Source organism: Papio anubis, chromosome 10 (assembly GCF_008728515.1).
Source record: "Papio anubis isolate 15944 chromosome 10, Panubis1.0, whole genome shotgun sequence".
NCBI lineage: Eukaryota > Metazoa > Chordata > Mammalia > Primates > Cercopithecidae > Papio > Papio anubis.
The window spans coordinates 90221192-90239711 of NC_044985.1; the positions used below are offsets into that span (position 1 = coordinate 90221192).

The 18520-nt window shown below is 37.0% G+C and overlaps 1 protein-coding gene across 25 annotated transcripts in view; it reads left to right on the forward strand.

The window, feature by feature from the left end:
* Positions 1-18201, forward strand: part of ZDBF2 (zinc finger DBF-type containing 2) — a 38577-nt gene extending 20376 nt beyond the window's left edge. For 22 of the 25 annotated variants that reach the window (XM_003907857.3, XM_021923906.2, XM_017946866.3 and 19 more), the window contains 2 exons: positions 677-804; positions 8472-18201. In XM_003907857.3, the coding sequence (XP_003907906.1) occupies positions 677-804; positions 8472-15354 (7011 nt within the window). In that variant the 3' untranslated portion in view covers positions 15355-18201. The remainder of the gene's footprint in view (positions 1-676; positions 805-8471) is intronic. The other 3 variants (XM_017946867.3, XM_017946869.3, XM_017946868.3) reach the window with 3 other exon arrangements.
* The last annotated feature ends 319 nt before the right edge of the window (positions 18202-18520 follow it).

Here is an 18520-nt window from a genome sequence, read left to right on the forward strand (position 1 = left end):
AATCCCTTACTATGTCTAGTTTATAAATTAATCTTTATCATAGGTACATAAGGAAAAACATATATAGGTTTGGTACTATCCACTGTTTCAGGCATCCACTGGGGGTCTTGGAACAAACCCCTGAGGATAATAGGGTACTACTGTAATTTCTTCCATTTACTTGTCTGTATGTTTTTAAACTGTAGTTTGACATGAAACCATACATGTAGTTTTTGCATTCCTCATTTTTTCCTAAATCCAGCACCTTAGACCGCTTGGCCACACTACCACACTCATTTTTTCTTAATATGTAACGTTTCCCCATGTTATTAAAAATTCTTTGTATTATTTTAGATAGCTGCGTAGTATTACATCTTAGAGCCTATTATAACTGAAGTCTTTTACTGTTAGAAACTTAGGAGGTTTCCAGTTTTTTGTTATGCTGTGATAATGGTATCTTTTTTGCATGAATCATTTACCTTTAAGACTATTTCCTTAGGCTATACTTAGGGAAATCTCATTATTTTACCTAAGGGAAAGTAGTTTTATGGTTTTTAGATGCAAATTTCAGAATTGCTTTATAGAAAAGCTGTCAGTTCATAATTTAACCAGGAGTATATAAATGAATCCATTTTGTCGAACTCTCACTACTAAATACTATCCATTTAAAAATATTCCATTTCTTTTTTCTTTATAGCATTTGTTCAGTGCTCAGCACAGGAGTTTGACCAGACAGAGCAGACGTCAAATATGTACCAGCAGTTTGATGGAGCGTTTCTTACAGGATGTACTGCAGCACCACCCATATCACTGTCAAGAGAGCAGGTAAAGTAGTTGATTGGAATAATATTTATACGTAGTTATATGTTACAGTGGGTGTTTGTGTTCATGTCCCAATCAACACTTTAAGTGAATCTTTGAATCAAGGAATATAAAGTGAAATTTTAGTAACTTTCATTTGCAATTTTAAATTTTTCTTAGCTTAAGTAAGAAATTTCACTATAGAAGATATGGACTACATTATGTTTTTTTCCTAAATAAAAGTCTTAGGCTAATAAATAATTGTATATCATTAAGATGTTTTGTAAGTATGTTATAGGATTAAGCAGGGGGAAAAGGAGGAAGAAATAGTTTTTATCTGTTTGTTTGTTTGTTTTTTCTGAGGTGGAGTTTCGCTCTTGTTGCCCAGGGTAGAGTGCAATGGCATGATCTCAGCTCACCGCAACCTCCACCTCCCAGGTTCAAGCAATTCTCCTGCCTCAGCCTCCCGAGTAGCTGGGATTACAGGCGTGCGCCACCACGCCTGGCTAATTTTTTGTATTTTTATTAGAGGCGAGGTTTCCCCATGTTGGTCAGGCTGGTCTGGAACTCCCGACCTCAGGTGATCCACCCAGCTTGGCCTCCCAAAGTGCTGAGATTACAGGTGTGAGCCACCGCACCTGCAAAATAGTTTTTGGAAGGTTAGCAACAGAAAATCTGATGACAAAAGCAGAGTAAGGACAATCAAGTCAAAACTGAGTCAGTTCCACATTAATAGAACTCTTTGCTAATTCTGAGTAAAAGAGATATCAAAAAGAATTGGGTTTTTAAATAATCTGTCTTTATTTTGATAGCTTTTCTTGTCTCCATTTGTTTTAGTTGTTTTTAATAAAAGTAATTATTTTAATAACATTTAAGAGTTAATGCCCTATGTTAAAGAAAAACATTGGTAGAAAATCAGATTAAATACTGTGGTAAGTTTTTAGCTCCAGCTGTACAAGATAAGGTAAAAATAGATCATTAGCACATCTGTGCAGAATTAACTGAGATGTGCACCAATTAGTAGAAAAAGAGATAAACTTCTTTGCCTTGCAGATCACTAACATAGACCTTAGAAATGGCAAAAATATTTTAATGGGGAAAAGTTAGAGGAAAACAAGATGATTTCTTAGCTGATGGGAAGATAGAATTAGCCTATCCTGGGGTCAGTATAAATTTCCAGTTTTTTTGGTTTTTTTTGAGACGGAGTCTTGCTCTGTCACGATCTCAGCTCACTGCAACCTCCGCCTTCCTGATTCAAGCAATTCTTCCTGCCTCAGTCTCCCGAGTAGCTGGGATTAGAGGCACACATCACCACGCCTGGCTAATTTTTTTGTATGTTTAGTAGAGACTGGGTTTTGCCATGTTGGCCAGGCTGGTCTTGAACTCCTGACCTCAGATGATCTGCCCGCCTTGGCTTCCCAAAGTGCTGGGATTACAGGCATGAGTCACCGTGCCCAGCTCCATTGTATAAGTCTCATGAGCAGTGCTTCAGCAAACATGTTTTTACATGAAACTGTTTCTTTTTTGTTTTGTTTTGTTTTTTTGAGACAGAGTCTCACTCTGTTGGCCAGGTTGGAGTGCTGTGGCATGGTCTTGGGTCATTGCAACCTCCATCTCCCAGACTCAAGCAATTCTCCTGCCTCAGCCTCCCGAGTAGCTGGGATTACAGGCATGTGCCACCATGCCTGGCTAATTTGTGTATTTTTAGTAGAGATGGGTTTCACCATGTTGGCCAGGCTGGTCTCAAACTCCCGACCTCAGGTAATCTGCCCACCTCGCCCTCCCAGAGTGCTGGGATTACAGGCGTGAGCTACTGCGCGCGGCCACATGCAACTATTTCTATGTTATATCTTGCAAGAATTTGAAGTTCTGGGTCAGAGTTTATGGACCTTAAAAATGTTTTTTTAATTTTTTTTTTAAATTTTTTAACTTTCCTTTTTGGAATAATTTCAGGCTTACAAAAATGTTGCAAAACGGGTACAAGAAGTTCTTGGATCACCTTCCCCTGGCTTTCTCAAATATTAAATCCAAAATAACCCCAGAGGGCCAGGAGTGGTGGCTCACACCTGTAATCCCAGCACTTTGGGAAGCCAAGGAGGGCTGATGGCTTGAGGTCAGGAGTTCAAGACCAGCCTGGCCAACATGGTGAAACCCCTGTCTCTACTAAGAATATAAAAATTAGCTAGGCATGTTGGCACATGCCTGTAGTCCCAGCTACTCGGGAGGCTGAGGTAGAATAGTTCCTTGAACTGTACTCCAGCCTGGGTGACAAAGCTAGACTCCATCTTAAAAAAAAAGATAAAAAAAAGACCACAGTACAATGATAAAAACCAGGAAACTACAAATGCAGTAGGAGGATTACTTGACTACGGGAGTTGGAGGCTGCAGTGTACTTTGACCTCCCCGCAGCCCGTGAATAGGTGCATCCAGCCTGGGCAACAAAGTGAGGCCTGTCCTGGCCTCTAAAAAAAAACAAGCCCCAAGCTGGACGCAGTGGCTCACACCTATAATACCACCACTTTGGGAGGCCGAGGCGGGCGGATCACCTGAGGTTGGGAGTTTGAGACCAGCCTGACCAACATGGAGAAACCCTGCCTCTACTAAAAATACAAAAAATTAGCTGGGCATGGTGGTGCATGCCTGTAATCCCAGGTACTCAGGAGGCTGAGGCAGGAGAATTGCTTGAACCCGGGAGGTGGAGGTTGTGGTGAGTCGAGATTGTGCCATTGCACTCCAGTCTGGGCAACAAGAGCGAAACTTCGTCTCAAAACAAACAAACCCAAAGCAAAATCTCCCTGAACCCTGCTCAGAGGGAGCCAATTTTAAAAACACAAAAACCAGAAACCAAGAAATTACATTGATACCATACTAACAGCTAATCTATAGACCTTGTTTAAATTTTGTTGGTTGTCTTAACTCATGTCCATTTCTTGGACCAGAAGCCAATCCAGAATCACACATTGCATTTTGTTGTCAGCATCTCCTTAGTTTTCCTTTATCTTAAATCGTTCCTCAGTTTTTCTTTGTTTTTAAGACCATGATACTTTCTTTATAGAGTACTGGCCAGTTAATTTATGGGATAGCCTTCAATTTTTGTCTGTCTGATATTTTCTTATGATTAAACTTTGGTCATGCATTTTGGGCACGAATATCTTAGAATCGATGTTGTGCCCTTCTCAGTGTGGAATCAGGGGACACATAATGTTGCCCTATCATTTGGGTGATGTTAGCTTGAGCCACTTGATTAAGGTACTACTGTCTGCCAGGTTACTCCACTGTGAAGTTACTGTTTTTCCTAATTAATAAGGATCGGTATGGGGAAGAACTTTGAGACTCAGTAAATACCCTGTTTCTTATCTTACTTTTGCCCACCTATTTTGTGCAGCCATTAATGATTCTTTAATCAAAATTCTACCATAAAGAAGATCTTGTTCTTTCACTTATTTATTCAAGTATTTAATATTTATTTATATCATTGTAGACTCATGGATATTTCTTTTATTCTATGGGTTTTAATTTGTTACTAGTTATTATTTATTTTGTTGCTCACATTGTGTATGGACATTTGAAATCCTTGCTAGACACTTCCTAGAAGGCTATACCAATTTATACTCACACCAGCAGCATAAGAGAATGCCGATTTCCTGTCACTGTTGCTAACCCTGGGATTATCAGCTTCTTTTTTCCCTACCAAAATAATGGGCCAAAAATGTGTAGATATACATACTGATAATCCCATATTATCTATTTTCAGGTAGAACTTTTTTGTGTATTGATTGGCCATATTTTATTCTATGATATGTTTGTTAATATACTTTGCCCATTTTTCTATTGAGTTATTTGTATATTTTGGCTTTGTAAGCAATATTTGAGTATGAGTAATATCCTTTGTATTTTAAATGTGTTACAGATTTTTTTTCGGAACCCAGTTGTTTGTCTTTTAACTGTATATGTTATTCTTTATCATACAGAAATTAAAATTTTTGATTTAATCAGATGTAAGGAGAATTTTTCTTTACGGCTTCTTTTATGCCTTTTTCTTCATGCCTTTGTTTTTTGTTTTAAATACTTGTAATCATCTTGGAGTTTCTTTTTATATGTGGTGTGAGGCAGGACTTTTTGTATCTCTCATTATCCCTGCTGATATAAAATGTCACCACCTGAGTCATAACCTGAGTTCTTGTATTTGTGTATATGTGTGTATGTAGATCTTTTTGCATATCATTTTGTTTCCTTGATTTTAAAAAAATCACATGCCAATAGTACATTATTTTATTATATATGTATAAACTTTCTAACTTACAGGATTTATGATTTTAAAAAATTTCCTTTCTGTTCTCCTCTTGTCTAGACATTGTAAATTTTTCTATTTTAGCTTTCCTGAAAGTCAGCTCTTGCTTTATTTTTGTTTTGTCTTCATTAATTTTTTTCCTTTTCTTAATGTATTTCATCTACCTTCTTATGGGGGCAATTTGGTTGTTATTTTTTTCATCTTAAATTGGATGCCCAGTTGTATTTATGAATTCTTTTCTTAATGGAAGTATTTAAAAGTATGACGTTTTTATTTTGGCCATATCTCATAGTTTTTATTTCTTTTAGATAATTTAAAAAATATTTTCTTTTTAGCGCAAGAGTTTTTCTTTTTAGCTCAAGAGTTTAGCTGTTTTTTGTTCGTTTGTAGGTCTCACTCTGTGGCCCAGGCTGGAGTGCAGCGTGTGATTATAGCTCACTGTAGTCTCAAAGTCCTGGGCTCAAGTGACCCACCTGCTTCAAACTCTCGAGTATCTGGGACTATAGGCATGTACCACCATGCCTGGCTTATTTTTTAAAATTTTTGTAGAAACAGGATCTCATTATGTTGCCAAGGCTGTTCTCGAACTCTTGGCCTCAAGTGATCTTTTCACTTGAGTCTTCCAAAGTGAGGGGATTACAGGCATGAACCACCACACCTGGCCAAAAGAGTGGTTTTTAATCTTTAATGGTTAGCTTTTTAGAGAGCTTTTTTTTTGTTGTGTAGTTACAAATGATGTGTTAAATGTGGATTATGATTTAATTGTTAAACATATTATACACACACAAATACAGATGCAGATCAAAGCATCCAGATGGCAGTTCATGACCTTCTTGGGATTTTACAAACTGTATGATTTTATGATTCTACCTTCTTTTCTTTTCTCCCTTTTCTTTCTTTTCTTAGCTACATGTTGCAAAATTGGTTTTATTTTGAGAATGTTGTGGTAGTCCTTAAGACAAATGAAGAAGTCTAGGGTTCTGAAGAACTAGAGTAAAGTGGTTGTTGCACTGCAATGTCATTGTTGAGAAGTATGAAAAATTAGGATTGTTTTTTGCTGCATCACAATACTTTGGATGCCGGGTTAACTTTTTTATTTTCCAAATTCAAAATTAATATTAAGGCAATCAATTTATATGGGAAAGATAGTAACAGTAATACTTAGGCTAAAATAAAATTGCATATGGCTGACACATGTGCATGTTCTCTTAGACAAATGACATCTCAAATTGGAAAAATTCAATACATTTTTAGGTGTTTATTTTTAATTTTTATAGGCTGTTTTTATAAACAAACAGTTTCAGATTAATGGAAACATTGAGGAAATAGTACAGAGTGGGCCTATAATGCTCTCTCACCCAATTTCTCTATTATTAACGTTAATGTGGTATATTTGTTACAAGTAATGAACTGATATTAGTAAAGTCCATGGTTTATTCAGACTTCTTAGTTTCTGCTTAAACTAAGTTTTCTTAAACTAAGATTTCCTTAGTTTTACTAGTTTTTCTGTTTCAGAATCACATCCAGGATACCACATTACATTCACTTGTAATGTCTCTTTAGGTCTCTCTTGGCTGTGACAGTTTAATCTTTTTTTTTTTTTTTTTTTCTTAAGTCTAGATGTGATGATACTTACCTCCTTGAATTGTTATTATTTTTTATGTGTCTGCCTTCTGCAGCTACTTGAATGGTCTTTAAGAGGCAGCTCAACTTTTTTTGAATTTGCCTTAGTACCTAGCATAGTGCCTGTAATGCAGTAGTAAGTCCTTAGTAGGTGGTTGTTACGTGAATGAATGTTTGCCTGACTTTAAGAATTCAGGCTAGGCCGGGCGCGGTGGCTCAAGCCTGTAATCCCAGCACTTTGGGAGGCCGAGACGGGCGGATCACGAGGTCAGGAGATCGAGACCATCCTGGCTAATACGGTGAAACCCCGTCTCTACTAAAAAATACAAAAAACTAGCCGGGCGAGGTGGCGGGCACCTGTAGTCCCAGCGACTCGGGAGGCTGAGGCAGGAGAATGGCATAAACCTGGGAGTCAGAGCTTGCAGTGAGCTGAGATCCGGCCACTGCACTCCAGCCTGGGCGACAGAGCAAGACTCCGTCTCAAAAAAAAAACAAAAAAAACAAAACAAGAGTTCAGGCCATGGCAATATCATTAGGTCAGCTGGTTATATACATGAAAGAGCAGTCCCTGAAATGCTTTGGTTAAACATGTTGTCTTGATACTGATAGAAAAGATTCATAGACTGATTTTAGATATGAAAATTTTGGGTCTTTTTAAAAATAATGGAATTTAAATTTTGAATGGGAAATGCGTATACATAGACATAATTCACAGGGCACGTTCAAAAGTAAGTCTTCTTAAATTGCTGCCATCCTGTAATCACTTCACTAGAGGTAACACGTGATACCTCTAGACTTCTACAGTTGTATGTGCCATTCTCTAGATATTCCAAGTGCATTATTTTTTCCCTTCTATTTTACATAAATGGTAGCTTTCTGTGTACCCTTGCTTTTCACTAACAATGTTTATAGTAATTGGTTTTTATTTATATGTATAGAGGTGTTTTATTATTTTTAAAAACCACATTGTATTCCATTAAATACCATTAATTATTTAACCAGTACCCAGTTACTGAGTATTCAGGTTGATTCTAGTCATTTGCTATTACTCCTCCCTCCTCTCAAAAGTAGCAGTAAATATTCTTGTACATGCCTCATTAAACCCATGAGAAAACCAAAAGTGGAATTAGAGGTCAGAGGGTATGTACATTCTTAATTTTAATAGACATTGCAAAATTGCTTTTTGTAGAGGTTACAAATCTACATAGAGGTTAACCAGTAACCGTTAACTGATCTATATTCCTGTGAACAATGTATTAAAGTGCCTTTGTTCTTACACCCTCACCAAAACATTGTGTTAAGATTAATAATAGCTAACATTTGTGAATGCTTACTATGTGTCGAGCTGTTTCTTCATTTTAATGCTCCTTACATGTAACAATTAATTTACTCATCAAAACAATCTCATGAGGGAAAATAGTGTAAGATTCCCTTTTTTTGGAGGCAGAAACTGAAGCATACAAAGTTAAGTAACATATGTCAAACTTTTTGCTGTTACTACTCTGATAATTGAAAAATAATATATGATTTTATTTGATTAATCATTCATGTTTAGGGGCCATTTGTATTTCAGTAGCAATTGGTAGCACCACCTCCACCTTCTGCAGTAATTCCCTCCCCGCAGTCCATGCAGTGTTCAGCCTGTGGTGACTGCCTGGATTCCTTGTCCTTTAAGGATAGTCCAGAATAGAAAGCAAATAACGTTTATTATGCCTCTCTTTTAATATTTTAAACAGATATTAGAATATGTTTATGAGTCTCCCCCCTTTCTTTTTAGTTCAACACAAGATGAGACACATGTGAATACTGGGTCATCATCTGAAGTGGTGCATTTGGATGATGATTTTTCTGAAGAAGAAGAAGAGGATGAGGATAAGATTGAGGATGAGGATGCTACTGAAGAGAGACCCTCCGAGGCTTCAGAACCTATTGAAGAGTTACATTCCAGACCTCATAAATCTCAGGAAGGCACACAGGAGGTTTCAGTTCGACCATCAGTTATTCAAAAACTGGAGAAGGGACAGCAGCAGCCCTTGGAGTTTGTTCATAAAATTGGGGCCGGTGTGAAAAAATGTAATCTAGTAGATATTGGTCAGGCTACAAATAATGGAAGCAACTTGGTACGCCCGCCAGTGATTTATAATGCTCCTGCTAGTTGTTTATCTGAAAGCTTTAATGATAGACCAGTTACAACTAATACAACTGGTTTACCGGCAGCAGCTCATTTGGATTCAGTTAGCAAATGTGACCCAAACAAAGTTGACAAATACCTTGAACAGCCAGACGGGGCCTCTAGAAATCCTGTGCCATCATCCCATGTAGAAACTTCTTCATTTTCACATCAGAAACCTAAAGAATCAAATAGGAAATATTTACGCATGAATTCAGATAAGTTGGTTTTGTGGAGAGATGTAAAATCTCAGGGTAAAACTTTGTCAGCTGGCTTGAAATTCCAGGAACGCATGGGTACTAAGGGCTCCTTAAGAGTTAAATCTCCTTCCAAATTAGCAGTAAACCCGAATAAAACTGACATGCCTTTGAATAAAGGAATCTTTGAAGATACTATTCCAAAGCACCATGAGGAATTCTTTTCTAATATGGATTGTACCCAAGAAGAAAAGCACTTGGTTTTTAACAAGAAAGCCTTTTGGGAACAGAAGTGCTCAGTGAGTTCTGAAATGAAGTTTGATTGTAGCTCTCTTCAGTCAGCATCTGATCAGCCCCAAGAGACTGCACAAGACATAAATCTTTGGAAGGAGGAGCGAATTGACCAAGAAGATAACTATGAATCTAGAGGTTCAGAAATGAGTTTTGATTGCAGTTCCTCTTTTCATTCACTGACTGACCAATCTAAAGTGAGTGCCAAAGAAGTAAACCTTTCCAAGGAAGTATGTACTGATGTACAGTATAAGAATAATACATCTTATGTTTCTAAAAGAAGTTCTGATTGCGGTGACATTCTTCACTTGGTTACGAACCAATCCCAAATGACTGTTAAAGAAATAAGTCTTCAGAATGCAAGGCGTATTAGCCTGGTTGACCAAAGCTATGAATCTAGTGATTCTGAAACAAATTTTGATTGTGATGCTTCACCTCAGTCCACTAGTGACTACCCTCACCAATCTGTAAAAGAAGTAAGCCTTTCTAAGGAAGTGCACATTGGTTTGGTTGATAAGAACTATGGTTCCAGTAGTTCTGAAGTAAGTGCTGATTCTGTTTTCCCACTGCAGTCAGTGGTTGACCGACCCCCGGTGGTTGTCAGAGAAACAAAACTTCGGAAGAAGGCTCATTCTGGCTTGGTTGATAACTATGGATCGAGTTGTTCTGAAACAAGTTTTGATTGTGATGTTTCTCTTGAGTCAGTAGTTGATCATCCCCAGCTGACTGTCAAAGGAAGAAACCTGAAAGGTAGACAAGTCCACCTAAAACATAAGAAGCGTAAACCCAGTAGTGCTAAAGCACGTTTTGATTGTGATGTCTCACTCGGGACAGTTGCAGATGAATCCCAGAGGGCCGTTGAAAAGATAAATCTTCTAAAGGAGAAGAATGCTGACCTTATGGATGTGAACTATGAATCCCATGGTCTTGTAATGGGTTTTCACACCGGTGCTCAGTTAGTGGCTGACCAGCCTCAAGTAGCAGAAATAGAGCCTCAGAAAGTGGATGTTGACCTTGAGAATAAGAGTGTTCAGTCTAGCAGTTCTTCTCTAAGTTCTGATTCTCCGGCTTCTCTTTATCATTCAGCTCACGATGAGCCTCAAGAAGCTTTGGATGAAGTAAATCTTAAAGAGTTAAATATTGACATGGAAGTTAAGAGCTATGATTGCTCCAGCTCTGAGTTGACTTTTGATTCTGACCCGCCTCTTCTGTCAGTTTCTGAGCAGTCTCATCTGGATGCTGAAGGAAAAGAACGGCACATTGACCTGGAAGATGAGAGCTGTGAGTCAGATAGTTCTGAAATAACTTTTGATTCTGATATTCCTCTTTATTCAGTAATTGACCAACCTGAAGTAGCTGTTTATGAGGAAGAAACTGTTGATCTGGAAAGTAAAAGTAATGAATCTTGTGTTTCTGAAATAACTTTTGATTCTGATATTCCTCTTCATTCAGGAAATGATCTCCCTGAAGTAGCTGTTAAAGAAGTAATTCAGAAAGAAGAGTACATTCACTTAGAAAGGAAGAATGATGAACCCAGTGGTTCTGAAATAAGTTTGGATTCCTATGCCCCTCGTCATTCAGTGACTAATTCTCCCGAAGTAGCTGTTAAAAAGCTAAATCCTCAAAAAGAAGACCAGGTACACTTAGAAAATAAGGAAAATGAACCTATTGATTCTGAAGTAAGTTTGGATTATAATATCATTTTTCATTCAGTGAGTGGACATTCTGAAGATCCCATTAAAAAAATAAACCTTCACACAAAAGAGCACATGTACTTAGAAAATAAGAGTGGTTTTGAAACAAGTTTGGATTCTGATGTCCCTCTTCGGCCAGCGACTCACAAACCTGAAGTAATTGTCAAAGAAACGTGGCTTCAAAGAGAAAAGCATGCTGAATTCCAAGGTGGAAGTGCTGAATTCAGTGGTTCAAAAACAAGTTTAGATTCTAGTATCCCTCATTATTCAGTAACTGAATCTCAAGTAGCTGTTAACAAAATAAACAGAAAGAAGCAATATGTTCTAGAAAACTATGATAAATGTAGTGGTTCTGAAATAATTTTGGATTCTAATGTTCCACCTCAGTCAATGACTGACCAAACTCAGCTAGCTTTTTTGAAGGAAAAACATGTTAATCTGAGAGACAAAAACAATAAATCAGGTGATTCTGAAATAACTTTTGATTCTGAACAACTTCAGGAAGCGGTTAAAAAAATAGACCAATGGAAGGAAGAGGTTATTGGCCTGAAAAATAAGATTAATGAACCTAGTACTTCTAAATTAATACATGATTCTGATGTTTCTGTCCAATCTGTGGCTGATCAACCCAAAGTAGCTATTAAACATGTAAACCTTGAGAATGAAAACCATATGTACTTGGAAGTTAAGAACAGCCAATATCGTTGTTCTGAAATGAATTTGGATTCTCGTTTCTTGGTTCAGTCAATAGTCAATCGACCTCAAATAACTATTTTGGAGCGGGACCACATTGAGCTAGAAGGTAAGCACAATCAACGTTGTGGTTCTGAAATAAGTTTTGATTCTGATGACCCTCTTCAGTCAGTGGCTGACCAGCTGAGAGAAACCGTTAAAGAAATAAGCCTTTGGAAGGATGAAGAAGTTGACATGGAAGATAGGAATGAAGCTAAGGGTTTTGAAATTATGTATGATTCTGCTGTTCTTCAGCCAGTGGCTGGCCAACCTGAAGGAGTAGTTAAGGAGGTCAGTCTTTGGAAAGAGCATGTTGACTTGGAAAATAAGATTGTCAAACCTACCAGTACTAAAATAAATTTTGATTCTCATGAACCCCTTCTGTCTGTGACTAATAAAATTCAAGGGGTGAATAAAGAAAGAAATCTTTTGAGGGAGGAACGTGTTTGTCTGGATGATAAGGGCTATGTGCCCAGTGATTCTGGAATAATTTATGTTTCAAATATCCCTCCTCAGTCAGTGATAAAACAACCCCAAATTTTGCAAGAGGAGCATGCCAGTCTGGAAGATAAGAGCAGTATTTCTTACATTCCTGAAGAAAGTTCTGATTCCAGTGACTCTTTCCAGGCAGCAGCAGATGAGCTTCAAAAATCTGCCAAAGAAATAAATCTTTGGAAGGAAGACCATATTTATCTGGAAGATAAGAGCTATAAATTAGGTGATTTTGATGTAAGTTATGCTTCTCATATTCCTGTTCAGTTTGTGACTGATCAATCTTCTGTGCCTGTCAAAGAAATAAACGTGCAAAAGAAGAATCATAATAATCTAGAAAGTAAGAACTGTGAAGTCTGTGGTTCTAAAATAAAATGTGATTCTTGTGTTCGTCTTCAGTCAGAAGTTGACCAACCTCAAGTGTCTTACAAAGAGGCAGACCTTCAGAAGGAAGAGCATGTTGTCATGGAAGAAAAGACCGGTGGACCTAGTGATTCAGAAATGATGTATGATTCTGATGTTCCTTTTCAAATAGTGGTTAACCAGTTTCCAGGGTCAGTCAAAGAAACACATCTTCCAAAGGTGATACTTGTGGATCTGGTGCCCAGTGATAGTGATTATGAAGTAATTTCAGATGATATTCCCCTTCAGTTAGTGACTGACCCACCTCAGTTGACTGTCAAAGATATCAACTGTATAAATACAGAATGTATTGATATAGAAGATAAGAGCTGTGACTCTTTTGGTTCTGAAGTCAGATGTAGTTGTAAAGCCTCTACTCCCTCAATGACAAACCAATGCAAAGAGACTTTCAAAATAATAAACCGGAAGAAAGACTATATTATTCTGGGAGAGCCAAGTTGTCAGTCTTGTGGTTCTGAAATGAATTTTAATGTTGATGCCTCTGATCAGTCCATGACTTACGAGTCACAAGGACCTGATGAGAAAATGGCGAAATATATTGACTCAGAAGATAAGAGCAGTGGATATAATGGTTCTAAAGGAAAATTTAATTTGGGAGACACTTCTCATCGAACGACTCACCGACTGCAGAAAGCTCGCAAAGAAGCCAAGCTTCGGAAAGATCCAAGAAATGCTGGCCTAAAAGGTAAGAGCTGTCAGTCTAGTGCTTCTGCAGTGGATTTTGGTGCCTCTTCCAAGTCAGCGCTCCATCGAAGGGCCGATAAAAAAAAACGTTCAAAGCTAAAACATAGAGATTTAGAAGATGTGAGATGTGAACCGGATGGTTTTGAGATGAATTTTCAGTGTGCTCCCCCTCTTCTGTCTGATACTGATCAGCCTCAAGAAACTGTTAAGAAAAGACACCCTTGTAAGAAGGTGTCTTTTGACTTGAAAGAAAAGAACCGTGATTCCCAGTCAAGCTGTGTTCCCAAGGTTGATTCTGTAAGGAACCTGAAAAAAGCAAAGGATGTCATAGAAGATAATACTGATGAACCAGTTCTTGAAGCCTTACCTCATGTACCTCCTTCATTTGTGGGGAAAACATGGTCTCAGATAATGAGAGAAGATGACATGAAAATTAATGCTCTTGTGAAGGAATTTAGGGAAGGTCGTTTCCACTGTTACTTTGATGATGACTGTGAGACCAAAAAAGTTTCTTTGAAGGGAAAAAAAAAGGTTACCTGGGCTGACTTGCAGGGTAAGGAGGACACTGCACCAACTCAAGCTCTGTCAGAAAGTGATGATATTGTCTGTGATATTTCAGATATTGATGACTTGTCAGTGGCCTTAGATAAACCATGCCATCGTCATCCTTCAGCAGAGAGGCCTCCTAAGCAAAAGTGGCGTGTGGCTTCTCAACGCCAGACAGCGAAAATCAGCCATAGTACTCAGACCAGTTGTAAGAATTACCCAGTGATGAAAAGAAAAATAATTAGACAAGAGGAAGACCCACCAAAAAGTAAGTGTTCACGTTTACAGGATGACAGAAAAACCAAAAAGAAAGTCAAAATTGGGACAGTTGAATTTCCTGCATCATGTACTAAAGTTTTGAAGCCCATGCAACCCAAAGCCTTAGTCTGTATTCTTTCTTCTTTAAATATTAAACTGAAGGAGGGTGAAGGCCTCCACTTCCCTAAAATGAGGCACCATAGTTGGGATAATGATATTCAGTTTATATGCAAATATAAACGGAATATCTTTGATTATTATGAGCCCCTGATTAAGCAAATTATAATTAATCCTCCCCTGAATGTACTAGTTCCAGAGTTTGAGAGGCGTAACTGGGTTAAAATTCATTTTAATAGGAGCAACCAAAACTCCAGTGCAGGAGATAATGATGCTGATGGACAAGGCTCTGCTTCAGCACCTTTAATGGCAGTGCCGGCAAGATACGGATTTAATTCACGTCAGGGAACCAGTGACCCTTCTCTGTTTCTGGAAGAATCAAAGATTCTGCATGCTCATGAGGTTCCAAAGAAAAGAAATTTCCAGCTAACATTTTTAAATCGTGATATTGTCAAAATCTCTCCAAAATCAGTTAGAAATAAGTTTTTGGAAAGTAAAAGTAAAAAGAAAATTCATGGAAAGAAGGTGACAACCAGTAGTAATAAGTTAGGTTGTCCCAAAAAGGTTTATAAACCAATTATTCTCCAGCAAAAACCTAGAAAAGCTTCAGAGAAACAGTCAATTTGGATTCGGACCAAACCAAGTGATATAATTAGGAAGTATATTTCAAAATACTCTGTTTTTTTACGTCATAGATATCAGTCCAGGAGGGCTTTTCTTGGAATGTATCTGAAAAAGAAAAAATCTGTTGTCAGTAGGCTAAAGAAGGTGAAGAGAACAGCTAAAGTGCTTTTGAATTCCTCAGTTCCACCAGCTGGTGCTGAAGAGCTGTCGAGCGCTACGGCAAATCCTCCTGCAAAGCGACCTGTGCCTGTGCGGGCTTCTTGCCACATCACACGAAGGAAGAAGAGGAGTGATGAAAGCTACCATGGCCGAAAGAGAAGTCCTGCTGGACCTGTGAGAGCATATGATCTGAGAAGCTCATCTTGTTTACAACAATGTGAAAGAAGGATGACTCGGCTAGCAAACAAATTGAGAGGTAATGAGATAAAATAGAAGTTGTTTTTGTGTTCAGGCTAGTTGAGGATTCAGTACTTCAATTGAAATATATTTGGTACTTTGCACACACAGCTTTCCCAACTTTGGTGAGAAAACTAATCTTGAACTATTTTGCTATCAATATTATTTTTCACAATTTTTATATTCATTTAAAATTAGTGTTTAGAGTCCTTTCATTTTAAGATTCAAAGCAACCTTTGTCCAACATTTTCTGTAGAAGAACTTCATCTTAATTTATGTCACAAAGTAATTTAGCACCGTATATAGAATTTTGTTTCTCAAATCATATCCCTCTTATTTTTTATGATTATCTCTCTCATCCCTGCAAATTTAACATTGTGAGAATGAATATAGCAAACTTATTACAAAGAAGGAACTATAATTAATTATGTCAGCTTTTGAATGGAGTTGACTTAAATGAATACAAACAAAATGTAGTTTGTCTTTCTTTTTAAAACATTCCAGAAAATGAGATTCCGTAATCTTTAATACAGTTTTTAAAAACTGGTGATTTTTTTTTATGCCTAACACAAACTCCTCCTGCTTCATTTAAATTGGATCTGCAAGTCTCTAACTTTTATCATTTGGATGCATGCACACATACAGTCTCTATAAGTTTTTTGGGTTAGCCTTATTAGATCTTAAAAGGGAAAATAATTTTGCCCATGTGTTTAAGCATTCCCCCCCCCTTTTTTTAACCACCTTTACTCCCTTCTACATGAAGAGTTGGTGGTTTAATATGAAAATCCAGGTTACTTTGTGGCCTTATCTCCTAAACATATTTTAGGCATTACCATATTAGTTTTTATTTTTATTTTTATTTTTATTTTTATTTATTATTATTTTTGAGACGGAGTCTCACTCCGTTGCCCAGGCTGGAGTGCAGTGGCCTGATCTCGGCTCACCGCAACCTCCGCCTCCTGGGTTCAAGTGATTCTCCTGCCTAAGCCTCCCAAGTAGCTGGGACTACAGGCGTGCGCCACCATGCCTGGCTAATTTTTGTATTTTTAGTAGAGGTGGGGGTTTTACTGTGTTGGCCAGGCTGGTCTCTAACTCCTGACCTTGTGATCCACCTGCCTTAGCCTCCCAAAGTGCTGGAATTACAGGCGTGAGCCACCGCACCCAGCTTACCATATCAGTTTTTAATAACTTGTACTGAAATTATTGGCTTGGTAATATTTGGGCAGGCCATTAATTCTCATTAGAAAATTACTTAATATTTCAAAGAATTGAATAAAACTGGTAATCTTTGTGGAGGCCCATTTTGCGAGTGGAAACCTGTATTTATACATTAGTTTGTCTTTAACTTGTTAACAGATTTTAACAGTTCAAATAAAAGATGTTAATGAGATGCAGTTTGAGTCTGGGATACTCAGAATACATCCAGAACTTGCATTCAGGGACACTGATTGAGTTGGTACAGATGCATTCAGTTGTCGTTCATTCATGTTAAGCCAAGATCCTGGATCTTCTATCATTAATGTTAAGGGGAAACATGAATTACAACTATATTGTATGAATGCCGTATTTTCTTGAAACTAAGGTCAGTGTTAAACCATATCTTGATTTCAGAATTTAAAATGTGTTACCTTAGAAATAATGAAATATAGTGTAACAGTTGGTTTCTAAATGTGGTTTTATTTCAGGGGCCATTGTTTAACGTGTGTGTATGCTATGGTGGAGTTCTTTTGTAATTTCTTTACTTCTAAATTTAAATAGTAATTATGTTTAAAAACAAATGTTTTTGTTTTTAGTTGCAAAGCAGCATATATCTCATTTCCTTCGACCTTGCCTCCTCATACACAAATATATTTTCATTTCTCTTCTTAAAAGATCACTGTGGGCCAGTAGTTTAAAATAATCCTCCAATTTTAATTTAGGAACAAAGCTTTATCCTAGTGACTAGGAAGTAAACAAACAGCTGATGTATAAAATATTCTATTTGTGGGTATTGGTGTCTTTTTTCCCTGTGGAATATACACATAGTTCCCTTAAATTTTATTAATAGACATTCTGTATTCTTTTGGTGTAAGTTTAAAAGCAAGAGATCAAATGAAAATATGTATTACGTACTTATGATGTGTTATATCTATTGTGATTACATCATGCGAGAGAATAGTTCTTATAATTCAAGTAATTCAAATTTCAAGTTATACAAATGTTACCATTTTCACATTGGAAGCCCTTCTAAGCACCATTTTCATTGGGGGCAGGGAGAAGGTTTATATTTAAATTTTATATTACCAAACATAGAAGTACAGTGCTGTACTGATGGTTTTGTTTAAAGTTTTTGAAATGTTTACTAGTTCTTGTAATCATTATTTTAGACAAGCGTGAAAACTTGAAATTGTTGAAACTTATAATTTAAATTAAATTGGAAATTACTTTCAGAATTTGGTAGTATACAAGATGTGCCCCTTTGTCTAAATAAATGTTGGCTTAATTTGCAGATTAGATAAAACAATTGATGTTTTTGTGTATTCAAGAGTGCATTAAATTCTTTTAATAGTAAAAAGTCAAATTACAACCATAATGAGTATTTTATTAATCTTGTTCTTGTTCAGTATTTTGCATAGATTTTTATTGTAATTGTCCTGAGTTCTACAGTATGTGGACAATATCATGTGAAGTGTGTTTTTGCATTTGTGCATTTAAATTATTTATGTAACTAGGGCTCTGAGTAACACTTTTTTTTTTGGTTGAAGAAAAGCTATATTTAAATATTCAAATAATTATATATTTCCATGTAAAACTAATGTGAAGACTAATGTATTTTTTATATTGCAATGTAAAAGCTAAACTTGTTTTTGATGTTATCAAGATAAAATTTATTAAACCTTGAAATTTGTCTCTGTTCTCTCTTCATGTTAGAAACTTTTTCTGGGAATACTTGAAGAATAAGAGAATAATGGCCTGAGAGATAATAAATGAGAGAATGTAAATGTTGATGCCAGCGAGAAAATAGTTTAACCAAAGATATACAGATTATATTTGATGCAGTAGTTATTTCAAAGGATTAAAATTAACCCATTTATTTGGCTGGTCGAGTGGTAGATTAGCAGCTTTTCACTTTGTGTACCTGGATTAAAAGGGCCCGTGAACAAGACTGAGTTCATGAGGCTGCATCTATATCACTGTTTGACACCTACTGGGAAGGGAGGAC